Source organism: Podarcis filfolensis (assembly GCF_964270895.1).
Source record: "Podarcis filfolensis genome assembly, chromosome: 2".
NCBI lineage: Eukaryota > Metazoa > Chordata > Lepidosauria > Squamata > Lacertidae > Podarcis > Podarcis filfolensis.
This window is the reverse complement of record NC_139605.1, coordinates 89282781-89295255: the sequence shown is the minus strand read 5'-3', so window position 1 is coordinate 89295255 and position 12475 is coordinate 89282781. Positions and strand designations below refer to the sequence as shown.

General features: G+C 42.6%; 1 protein-coding gene across 19 annotated transcripts in view; it reads right to left on the bottom strand.

Annotated features, from left to right (window-relative positions):
• The window catches only part of EXOC7 (exocyst complex component 7), a 32309-nt gene that overhangs the window by 8280 nt on the left and 11554 nt on the right, over positions 1-12475 (bottom strand). For 4 of the 19 annotated variants that reach the window (XM_083597863.1, XM_083597874.1, XM_083597864.1 and 1 more), the window contains 8 exons: positions 10766-10858; positions 10000-10068; positions 8270-8415; positions 8034-8186; positions 6828-6926; positions 6245-6307; positions 5382-5448; positions 2607-2645 (listed from right to left, as the gene is read on the bottom strand). In XM_083597863.1, the coding sequence (XP_083453989.1) occupies positions 2607-2645; positions 5382-5448; positions 6245-6307; positions 6828-6926; positions 8034-8186; positions 8270-8415; positions 10000-10068; positions 10766-10858 (729 nt within the window). The remainder of the gene's footprint in view (positions 1-2606; positions 2646-5381; positions 5449-6244; positions 6308-6827; positions 6927-8033; positions 8187-8269; positions 8416-9999; positions 10069-10765; positions 10859-12475) is intronic. The other 15 variants (XM_083597876.1, XM_083597877.1, XM_083597869.1 and 12 more) reach the window with 7 other exon arrangements.

Sequence of the window (12475 nt, the reverse complement as noted above, 5' to 3'; positions counted from 1 at the left end):
GCAGCTTTGCTTCAACTCTAGACTAGATCAGTTTCACTCTAACCTAGTACCCTCCAGATGGTTTTGGACTACAAATCCCAAAACCCCTAGCCATGCTGACTGGGGATGCTAGTCCAAAACATCTGGAGGGCACAAGGCTGGGAAGGCTGGTCTAAATTTACCCTTGCTCATTTTATGCAATGGAGAATAGAGCTACATTCAGCCCGAACCTTTGTCACCTTAGGCTTATACAACCTTATGAATTACTTTAGCATAATCTTATTAAGTTCAGATATAGTGAAGGCCGTTACAGAGAAAAGATACTGGTTATAAACATTCCCCCCCACCCCCCCACCCCAAAAATATGTTTGTCTCAGATATTCTCTTTAGGATAAAAACAAAACATTGTTTTGGTAAACCACAAAAAACTGTGCTAACATTTCATATTAATGCAAGCAATTGTTTGACTTCAGCAAGATTCGGGTGACACTTTATAGGTTAGAAGGAAACAGCCAAGCTTTCTGTTATATAAACAAGGCAGGTTATCAAAAGGTTTTGCTTGTATGAACGCAAACATGATTTTCATTGGAACCTTAGCAGTGTATATTCTGTGGGATTGTTGTGAATATGACCAACTTACTTTTAAGCAGTGCTGTACTTGTTTCTGAAACTGTGTTAAATTTGATGAGAAGCCGTCAGCTGGCTCAACTTTATTTGAAGTGTATGTGAACTTTTCATACTGGCAGAGCCAACCGATACCGAAACCACATATGACTTCTTGGTGATGTTCCAAGGCCAGCAGAAGAAGGGGACAAGAGTTTTGCCAATGGTGGGTCTAGGGCTGAGCCTGTTTCACTGCACTCGTCCAAGTCTTTGGCCTGCAAGCAACTCCCAGGCTTTGTACTTATTAGCTGGCTTATAGGCAGATGCTAGTGATGTGGCCTACAAGGGCTCATTCTATGTAGAACATGTTCTTCCAGCTGAAGTGGCTCACCTGATATTGCCTAACATCTTATGCTGCTATTTCTCAAGGGAGAAGTTGGCAACAGGTGAAGTGCCCCTTCACAGGCCCTGTTTGCTTACTGTTGCACGAGGACAGGTACACTGTGTGTTACCTGCTCCTGGGGGAGGGATACAGGCACCTTTCCTCCAAGAGGCTTACCTTGAGCATGCCTGGATTTTACCTTCACTTCATGTTGATTCCCCCAGAGAGCATGGCAGCAGCAGGACCAGGAGAGGAATGTAGTGGCTACAACCTCCTCTCCTCTCTGGGAAGCTACATGTTCACACTAAGCCATGATTTGGGTTACTGCTATGTGGAAACTGAGCCTGTGTGTTGTATGCAAATATATATACAGTGGTACCTCAGGTTACATACGCTTCAGGTTACAGACTCCGCTAACCCAGAAATAGTACCTCGGGTTAAGAACTTTGCTTCAGGATGAGAACAGAAATCGTGCTCCGGTGGCAGCAAGAGTCCCCATTAGCTAAAGTGGTGCTTCAGGTTAAGAACAGTTTCAGGTTAAGAACAGACTCCGGAACGAATTAAGTACTTAACTCGAGGTACCACTGTAACAAAGTCTTAATTGCCAGTTCAAAAATAGCTTGAAGGAGGTTATTGAAGAGAGAAATACAGGAAGGGTAATTAACCCTTTCCCCGGTCACCATTCTCCCATTGCTACTTTCCCCTGCCTAGCTGCTCCTTTTTCCCATCTCATGTTGTCCCAGCTGTGTGTTTGCAAAGGAAGGTGCATAATGAGAAGCGAAACAATGGGGGGGGGTGTCATTCAGTTTGGAGTAAAATGGGCTTTCCAGCTTCAAATCCCAGTCTCCTGGAGTTGATTGTCTTAAGAAAAAACAGCTGTTGGGGCAGGAAAAAGGTAAAGGTAAAGGACCCCTGGATGGTTAAGTCCAGTCAAAGGCAACTATGGGGTTGCAGCGCTCATCTCGCTTTCAGGCTGAGGGAGCCAGCGTTTGTCCACAGACAGCTTTTCAGGTCATGTGGCCAGCATGACTAAACCACTTCTGGCACAACAGAACACCATGACATAAACCAGAGCGCACACAAATGTTTTTTACCTTCCTGCCACAGTGGTACCTATTTATCTGCTTGCACTGGCATGCTTTCGAACTGCTTGGTTGACAGGAGCTGGGACAGAGCAACAGCAGGTCACTCCGTCGCAGGAATTCGAACCGCTGACCTCCCGATCGGCAAGCCCAAGAGGCTCAGTGGTTTAGACCACAGCACCACCCGCATCCCTACTAGCTGTTGGGGCATCAGTGTGTATGTGTGTTTTCATAGCTTGCCTATTAGAGTTATAGACACACTCCTTAGATCAAAAGTGAGTGGTCTGTTGCCACCATCAAGAACCACAGATAGCTATTTACCGCTTTACAGACATTGAACCTCCTTGAAAATGAGCTGCTGCATCCACATACAAGTTATAAGCTTTTTGGGGGTGGGGTGGAGAACCACCTCTGCATTCTGACATTTTCTGATAAATGAAACAAGACATGTTTTTTTAACGGGTGCAATTAAAGACAAGCAGAAATATGTAACCAGGTGCAAAAAAAAGAGGTAGTATTATGTATGCATGTGGGTAGTACAAGTACCACCTGCTGCTTACCTCTGGGATCTAAAGGAATATTGTATGTGTCCCCAAGAACTATAAAATTTAAGGCAGAGTAGAGATAAAAAGGATAGGAAGAAAAAAAGAGAAAGGAAGAAATGCAAAGTGCAAAAAGACACGTTAGAGACAACCATACTTTCAAGAACCAAGCAGAAGATACCAACACAGAGCATTACATGGGTTCAGCAGGCAGGAGCCACTCCTTTTTAGAGCATGGATGTGTCAGGAACCGAGGAAACCTCTGTTTCTAGTAGGCGGCTTATATGCCATTCCTTCTAAGGAGACCACTTATAGCCAAGGCTGCTTATATTCAGTGCACCATGCAGAAGGGCTTCTGACTTCCCAAAAAATCTCAGCTTCCATTGAAAACAGGGGTTTCCAGCCTTGATGGGCATAGATTTTTCAAAAACTGCAATCACAATAATGTGACAACAGCAGCTGTAGACTCAAAAAGGAAGGAAGGAAGGCCTCTGTTGGGTTTTAGTGGGCACAGATAGTGGCTTCTGCTTCCTTTCCCTACACAATTCCAAGGTTATCTAGTGTGCTTCATGGCTCAGTGGGGATTTGAACCTACATCTCCCTGGTCTCATTTCAGTCTCACTGTTTCAGAAGGGCTTGCTTCTGAAACAAGCACGCATAGGCTTGCAACCTAGATTCACTACATGTCTTTACAGGTGAAGAATGTCACAACTTGCATACTAATAAAAGGTTAATTGAAAATCGCACTCAAGTCTGTGGGAAAAATGCTAATCATTTGCGGAAGGGGTTGTTATCTATCATCTTATTTGGGTGCAATAAAAAAGCATATCTTATTGTTGCAGGAATGAGCTGCAGCAAGCCTCTGGGTTGTGTGCTCCTCCTCATGCCTGGCATAGCTAGGAAGAAGAGTTTAGAAGTTTACTTCCATTTCAAACTAATTGCAGACAAACAGTGATTAGCTTTAACTTTGATTAGCTGAAACAAGCCAACTTCAGATCATAATTTATGAAGCTGGTTTGTTTTAACTAACCATTGTTAAGATAATCTACAGCTTAGGGTTTGAATACAATACTAGACTGTGATTAATTGAAATTGGCACAGAAAGCTCCCAGTCTTCTAGTTGTGATTGTGCCAGAGGAGGAAAGCCATAAGTGCATGAACCAAAGGCTCATGCAAGTAATAATAAGCCACTGTTTATAACTATGCCTGAACCTGCCATTATAGTACAGCTCTTGTCCCCTAACTCCTTTTCTTTGATGAGAGAAGCTGAATAACTGTAATTAGATCCATAAGGGTGTTTTTTTTTGCCGGGGGTGTGTGCATAATGGTTTCCCTGCAAATCATTTATCTGCCCCTTTCCCTTACCTGACAGGACTCAAAACACAAGATAAATATGCATTCTGAATCCTGAAGAGGTGGCCCAAAGAAGCAACTACTTGAGATCACAGGCACCCACTCATGAAACTTTTAAACTTCCTTGAAAAATGAAGGTCACTGTGACTCTTTTACATTTGTGCAGTCAAGGTTAGCCTTTGACTGGGTCTCAAATTAGCAACAAAATCCCCAGCTCTTTATCTACTACATTTTGCTTTACATCAATGACAATATAAGCAATCAGACCCTGCAAAAGAAATCTTGCAATTAAGCCCCAAACCTAATAATTGGCCAGGTTAGCAGAGACACATTCTGCTAACCATTAGGACTTTTAAAAAACTTCTTTATATGTCCAAAGCTGTTTACTGCTTGGGCAGCTGCTATAATCTCAGTCACTGTTATGTTTTCCTGATCAAAAGACACAAAAAGGAATTGCAGCTATCTCTACTGGTAATAAACTGCCACTCCTTTGGCCCATGAAAGAGTTGGCTCCACAACTGTCTTTGCCCATTACCAATTTAAGCGGGCAAAGGAGCACGCGGAAGGGATTTTGGTGAGTCAGCCACAGAAATGGATCCTGTTTTGAGTATTATACAGGCACCTGTTAAAGGACAGATGATGGACAGCACATGCAAGGTGCAGTTTGCTTAGTTAAACCTCCTTAGCATGGACCTCACTGGACAAACTGGTGTCCCCTTTAAACGTTATAATCCTTAAAATGGCCTCACCTCTTTTTCAAACAAAAACAACCATAGAGGAGATTTAATTGGCTTATAGTGATACACCACTGCCTAACCTATATATGCCTAGGAACATAAACATTTCATAATGCTGAGGCAAAAACATATATTGCTAAATTATTGTCAACTACAGTTTTATATACCCTGGGTTTCAGATGTGACATCTTAAGTACACATATTAAAAACCAGGGTCTTAGCTTCTAATTCTGCCAAAATCAACAACTCTCCGAATTTCAAAAGTTTACATTGTCTTCCACCAACAGAAACTGACCCAGAAACATATGACTATTCCCTATTATTACGACTTAGCCACAAAACCAGTTAACAACTTGTTCATGTGGCGATAACAATATTCCAACATGATTCTCACTGAAAGCTACCTATCTTAGGAGATGAAAGGCTATCTCAAAATTCACTCTTCAAGGATTATAGAACTAGCAGCAGACTAACAAACTAATGTGAAAAACCAGAGGCATCTCTCTTAGAATCTCTTATAACTACTTAGATGGCTGCGGGTTGTTTTTGTTTTTTTGCTGTGCCAGATAAAGCTAGACAGGCGATGAGGTGAGGCGTAAACTGTACCCTTGTTAAGGAGGTTTTACTGCAAGGCAAGCAAAGGAAATGACTTTATTAGTGCAAGGAAGTTGTTTCTTGTATCCAGGGAGCTGTGTGTGAGTACCTTGGGATGCTAGCATGGCACCTGCAGTTTCCTGAAAATCCAGCAACTGCTGCAGGAAGAGAATGGCCTGTAAAAAGAAGGAATACATGTGTTTTTTTAATAATCAATTTGTTATTCTCCACTTTGTGAAGAAAAAGAAACAGAAAGACATTCTTATGAAAACTATAATTATCTATAATTATACCTATAATTATCCTGGAAGAATGCATAATCTATGGTAATTAATTTCAAAGATCATGGAGGTTGCAAGCGAAGGGAGGGGGAGGTCATTGCTTGAAGATGAGACCTGGTGGCAATAGGTGAGAGTTGTGGCTGACACTGGCCACTCATAGGATGCATCAGCCAGCCCAGAGATCTCAAGGACATTTTATTTTTGAAGCTGGAATCTGGAGTCTGAAGCACAGCAAGCAGAAGGCACTCCTCTGATGAGCTGGCAAGGGCAGAGTGTAAGGCATCTACTATTTTATACCAGGTCACCCAATTGCGAGGCTCCAAATTGCCTGCCAGACTGTAATGCACACCCTTTCTGTGCCTGAAAAGTGCTCCAAGGTTTGAGCACACATTATCTCAGGAAGATCATGACAAAGAAGTCAGTGGGCAGAGGCTCCGAGCTTTTGTAGATGTCAGGGGAAGGTCTGAAGGATGCCACTGCAGCTATGGGCATCACACGGATGAGCTCGGCCTAATATCAATCAATTTCCTTTAACCCCAGACACTGTCAGTTATGGAAGCCCAAGTTTAAAACATGCCATTTCTCCTGGTTCAACAAGAATATTACCCTTATGCAACAAAGAAAAACAGAAAACAAGGATGAAGTCATGGAGCTGGTTTTACCAAGGGACATTCTGAATTGCTTCACATACATTGCTGGTGAGTTCATGAACTGTCCCATCTTTTGGCATGTTGTACTCCTTGTCTGGATTGTTCTAGGGAGGAAAAAACCCCAAAGAATATTTGATAAGATGGATAAAAATGTGCACTCCATAGAACTACCCCATTCTTGTTATTATGCAGTTATATTTCCTGAACCACCTAACTACTTCTACAGCCCTACGGGTCAAGGGCACCATCTACTGGTCACTGTAAAAAAGATGCGTGGACAAAAATAGATTTTAAGCAGATGCCACTGTCATTCTATTTGATCCCTCCATAACCACTTCTCTCTCCCTCTCTCTGCTAAAAGATCTGCGAACATTTACAAAACTTTATGTGGACTCCCCTCATTTGATTGTCAATGCTGCCTGTTAAAGAAACTACATCAAAATCAAGTTAGTTATAAATGCACATTTTAAATTCCAGGAAGGGAAGTTGCTTTCCCCCCTCTCCTCCCATTATAACTTCCAAGATTTTACAGTACACCTAAACATAATTAATGGAACATTTGCATGGATTTCCTGCACTACTGTGGATTACTAAATAGATAAACAGCAGAAAGGCAGCCATTACCTTGATGTTGTCTGCGAAATCTTCCAGAGCCTTGGCTCCTGTGGTTTCCATTGAGGTTATGAGGCTGGGCAGTTTGTTCTTAGTGCTGGCTGCAGTGCCCTGAAATATCCAGCACAGGACATGAGACAACTCCAATTTTAAGTGTGTGTGTGTGTGTGTGTGTGTGTGTGTGTCAGCTACTATCATCTACTGAACACAGAGTGTATCACTCACAATTTTGCTGGTGCTAAGAAAACGATCACAAGCTTTGTTAGCAGCAGGTAAAACTCAAGTTTCCCTGCGGAACACACTGCCAGGCCTGGTGTGCGTTCATCGGAACATAGGAATCTGCCTTCTACCAAGTCAGACTGTTGGCCAATCTAGTTCAGGATAGTCTGCACTGATTGGCATCCGCCCTCCAGGGTTTCAGGCAGGAGTCTTTCCCTACCATACCTGTAGAGGCTAGGGATTGAACCTGCAAAGGAGATGCTCTACTGCAGAGTTATGGCTCTTCTGGCTCTTGAAAGAGGGAACAAGCCTGCTAGTCTTAAATGGACATTTGTGCTTCAGTCCCAGCTACTTCTCTTTCACTTGGTTTCTAGAAATCTTATTATTTTTATTTATAACCATTCTTCATCTAGCCAGACCCCAGAAGGGTTTACAACACACATTCCCATAAAACATGTAAAATACAATGAAATTTCTAAAAGCATTGTTAAAAGCAATACATGCAGCAGAAAACCTAATTAACTCCACAAAAGTCTGTCTATGTGGCCCACACTTCTGACTATCTCTCAAATGCATGAATGAATAAAACTCCTTAAGCTGGCATCAGAACGTCACCAATGAGGGGGACAGTTGAGTTTCACAGTCAGGAGGAGCTACAGCAGATAGGGCCCTGTTTTGTGCCATTACTGAATGTACCTCATTCACAGGTGGAACCACAAGCAGGGCCTCTTCCCTCTGATCACACAGCACGGGCTACCATAAATTGGGAGATGTGTTCCTTTAAATATTTGGGTCCTGGGCTGCATACAGGCAGCTAGTGCAATTCCCAAAGGAGAAGAGACATCTGTGTTGTGAATTGGCCTTCACCCTACCAGTTCTCAACTGTTACAAAATCCTGTCTGGAGTCCTGATCCTGCTACGAATAACTGGATCCTGCATCCCGATTGTACATGACCTTGCTTTGCAATACTGCAGTGAGTTTTACTGATAGGCAGTTACCTGCAAAACCTGATCAAATTCTGGCTTCGTCTGCTTCAAGTGCCTTAGGATGGGGAAGATAGTCAGCACAGCTGAGTAATCATGACGTATGATGGCCTTTCGGGCTGCAGAGACAATGTTGTCCCCCTCTATCATCAGGTTGTCTAAAGACTCCTACAGCAAAACAAATCCTGGGTGAATTAGAGAAATGGGCTTTTTCCACAAAAGGAAGGAACCATGTTAAGTTTCAAGGAGACCTGGATGAGGGAGTCAAATGTCTTCTTCTGGTGGTGTTCGGGGATGATTTCTGTCAGTAGCTGATACTCGCTTTGGGCCAGTTGGATGAAGGCGCTAACGCAGTGGATGTAAGCATCAATCTCCATGTCCAACATGTCATCTCTCCCTGTAGGGATTGCACAAGCGTAGAAGATGTCAGTTTCCTGTGGCAACCTGATAATATTAGCATATATTTTCATTTGTAGTGGAGCAGTTTGTGTCTAGCACCACTGACTTCAAACTATACAAATAACCCAAATTTTGTTACATGCCAGCCCACAGGGTGCATCTAGGGGTCGGAGGTGAATATTTCATGTTCTTCTTGACAGGATACAATGTTTTAAGCAGCTAAGCGCAAGCATTTAAGGGGAGCCCAAATGTGAATGATTCAACACATTCACTCACACTTTAAAAGCATCTTAAATTTGTACAACAGTCTCTAGTGTTGATTGACATGTGCCTTTGTGAAACAGAATTTCTCCTAAAGAATTCCATCCTAGAAAGGATCTATCCTATTTGCAACAGCATCATTGATACAAAAGGAAGGGCTTGCCTTGCCTTAATTTAGTAGCACATTCCATTCCTAAAACATTTATGCCCAACAAAGTACAGGAACATAAAAAAAATACTTTAGCTGATAAAACTAGGGTAATGCCTTTAAAAAACCCTAATGCCACAAGACATCAGTATACCTCCAACATGCTATCTTTCAGCTGAGAGTGAGACAAAAATGCTTTTAAATGAATAAATAATGTCAATAAGTTCTTGATGCCAAAATTAGCAGAATAAGGCCCTCAGTGGGCCAGGAACATATTCCACGTCTCTCTTCTTGGAACAGTGCCTCTCCCCATGATGCTACTGGATTTCCTATTGGCTTCTTTCCCCCATTATTTCTACAAGATCTACCCCCAGAAGCCAATTCTTCTGTCTTGAATAATGGAATAGGTATCCAATATATTACAAAACCCTTGTGCCATGATGTCTGCTATGATGTGGGGAGAAGCTGACACATCTATTTTGCCATTATACACACCTATCACCAGAGCATGTGAAGGTATTCTACAATTCTGAGGAAAGTTGCAACTCAGGTTTAAAAAGAAATGCTCGCAAATACTATTAAAATAGGGGTTTTGAAGACATTAGCCAATACGATGTTATTTTGTTCCATTTCTTCTTATATCTTGCTACTGTCCCTGTGACATCATATAATCTGCTCAGTTTTATGTCCACTGAGGAGATACACCCACCCACCCACCATTCAGTTGAAGATGGATGTTTGGAGAACTTGCACAGCAGAGATAATTATGCGTAAAAATACCAGGGACAAGTTCTACTGAACTGAAATCTTGAATAAATGGGAAAGAACAGCCTAGACAGTCATCTCTCATATGAGTGGCTTAGCACTATAAGATTAAACTGTATTCGGGGGTTGTGGAGAAGAGTGCTAAAGGAAAGAGGTCCCAGCAAGTATAGGAGCTTTGTGCTGCGACCACTCTTTTGGACGGATCCATCCATGTCAACCCTTCTTGTGTCCATGTTGTCTTTCAGACTAGCAGAGATCAGCACAATCCGGTGCGGCTTGAAAAAGTCAGATACTCCGATTTGGGGTGGGAGAGGAAATTCACCTGGAACTGTCCTAAGAGAATACCTCAAGAAACACTAAAAATAAAAGTATTAAATTAGCCAGCTTAAGTTTTAATATGGTACTTACCAGCAGCTGGCCCATGCTTGTCACTCAGGGTGTCGGAAAGGTGTTTAACTCGTAAATCATGCTCATGACCTAGCGAGATGTCAGCGGGCATTAACAGAAGGAGTGGTTTATCCAGGCCATCACAGTGCTTGTCTCTTCAGGTTTTATTTGCTTGTCTCAGACATTTACAAGTGTTTTCCTGGCAACCCGGTCTACGACCCCCTTTTCCAATACCATAGCAGTAGTAGCAGTTTCAAACATGATCAAGAATATGGCATAATGCATGGTTCATAGTTAAAAGCAAGCGCCACCGTTATTCTGCCTTTGTTTCTAAATGTAGTCCCTAAAATTCATTTAGAGACAGCAAGGCATTGTACTTTGAATTAACGATTCCAATTTGATCAAGGTTGAAAGGGCTGCTACCTTTCCAGATGAAGTGAACAAGGATAGATCATGGAGAGAAAAGGTCACACCAAGCTACAACAGAACTTCTGTTAGCCAGTCAAACTGCATCACAGATTGGACCTCTCTAAATTTATGTGGCCTGCAACTCTTTAGAGCATTGCTGCCCTTTAGAGCACTGCTGCCCTATCTTTTTGTATTGGTCTCTTTGCTCTTTGTGCAGTTTTTGTGTCCCAAAGACACAAGAAGCCAGGATATTTATTGAGCAACCTCATTGTATAGGGCAGTGGGGCTAAAGACTAACAGAAGCCTTGAAGGCGGAAGAAAGGCCAATACCCAAGTTAGACGCCCCCCTTCAAGAGTGAAAAGTGAGAGAAGCGATTACCTTCCATAGGAATGAGGTTAGAGGCCCCCTTTTTCCCATCTAGACATTGCTGAGAATACTGTTTCAGAAGATTCTGAGCCTTACGGATCGTGCCTGTCACCAGAGCCACAAGAGAGGAGAGACAAAGAGACCTTGGAAATGAATGAGAGAGAAACAAAACACAAAGCAACCCTCCACCAGTGCCTTGCCAACCAAACCTAGCATGGCAGTGCTGGCCAACAGTGAGAATGCTCTGCATATACACATACACAGACTCAGGAATGCCCAGTTATGTGCCCTTTAATACTGCCACCAATCCCCTTAGGGAGACTGAAGAACTACTGCAGTGTGCTCTAAGTGGCGCTTGCCTTGAAAATGGTCCAGAAGCTGCAGTTAGTGAAGAATGCAGCTGCTAGGTTGGCATGTTGGGCAGCCTGATGGGACCGTGTGCCACCAGACCCAATTCAAGGTACTAGTGGATAAAGCCCTAAATGGCTTCGCTTATTACAGATGCTGCATGAGCACCACAAGGGGAGGACCATTTCTTTGCAGTGTGAGTTCCACGCAGAGCCCTGTGCACTCTCATAGTCAGAGGTCCTGCCTGAGTTTCCCAACCAGCTAAGGTTAAGCAGGTGTATACAAGGGTCAGGGCCTAAACTGTGGAAGATAGCCTTGTCCCTTCTTTAATTTTAAATCACCATCCCATCTATATGTGGCTTTTCAGGGAAGCTTTTGTGGGAAAGCTGAGGATTCTTGCTCTGTTGAGGGTTAATCCTCATTTTCTGTTGTTTCTGTTAATTCGTAGTCTTGGATGACTTCTTTTGCTTTAATTGTTTTATCCTTTCTATCTGTTTTGTTTTTATTAATTTTTGTGATGGCTTTATTGTTTTTATTACCTTGTCAGCTGCTCTGAATCTTGAGAAACAGGACATTAAGAATCTTAAAACTAATAACGGATTGCTGCTGCTATTAAATATTATTTAATAATAATAATGTAAGCAGCAACTGCTTGCATCAGTTGGATTGCATCAGGTTAGAGCACCTCCCATGAGGTCTGTGAGCACAAGCATGGTCTGCCATTTTCCCACAAGGCTACCATTTACAAACAAGAAAGACCATGCCACACAAAAATATTGCGGTTTAGTTTTGTTTTCTGTTTTGTTTTTTGTTTGCATCAACCACATTGCACTTAATGCCTGAAGTCAAACCAAATCAATTCACATAGTTTCCAATACTGCATGTGGGAGCAGAAGATTTTGGATATTTTTCTGCTATTATGAAATGAGGGAAGAATATCGAGGATAACTGGTAGGGAGATGCACAGAGAGGCACATGACTCTGTGCTAGAGACCACCATATACTGAATCCTGGAAATTCTTTCCCAATCCCCTACCAGTCTAGCAGAAGCAGCACAAATGTAAGTCACAAATGACAGCCAAGCACCCCAAGGCTTCACAGCAGGTACCACATTCCACAGGGAATGCCTGCCCCCAATGGCCACATAAGGCATACCCACGGCCTTGTGCGCAGGAACAGCTGGCCACAAAAGTAGTTACAGACTGTGTGTTATTCTGAGCATTCTCACCATGGACAGACAAAAAAGGTAAAGTAAAGAGAAAGCTAAGTCTTTACAGAACAGGGTAAGCATCCACGAGAGCTGTAGAAAATAGAAGGCAGAAGCTAACAGCACAGCTCAGATCTGCTCCAGCCCCCTTGCCTAGCTGCAAAATG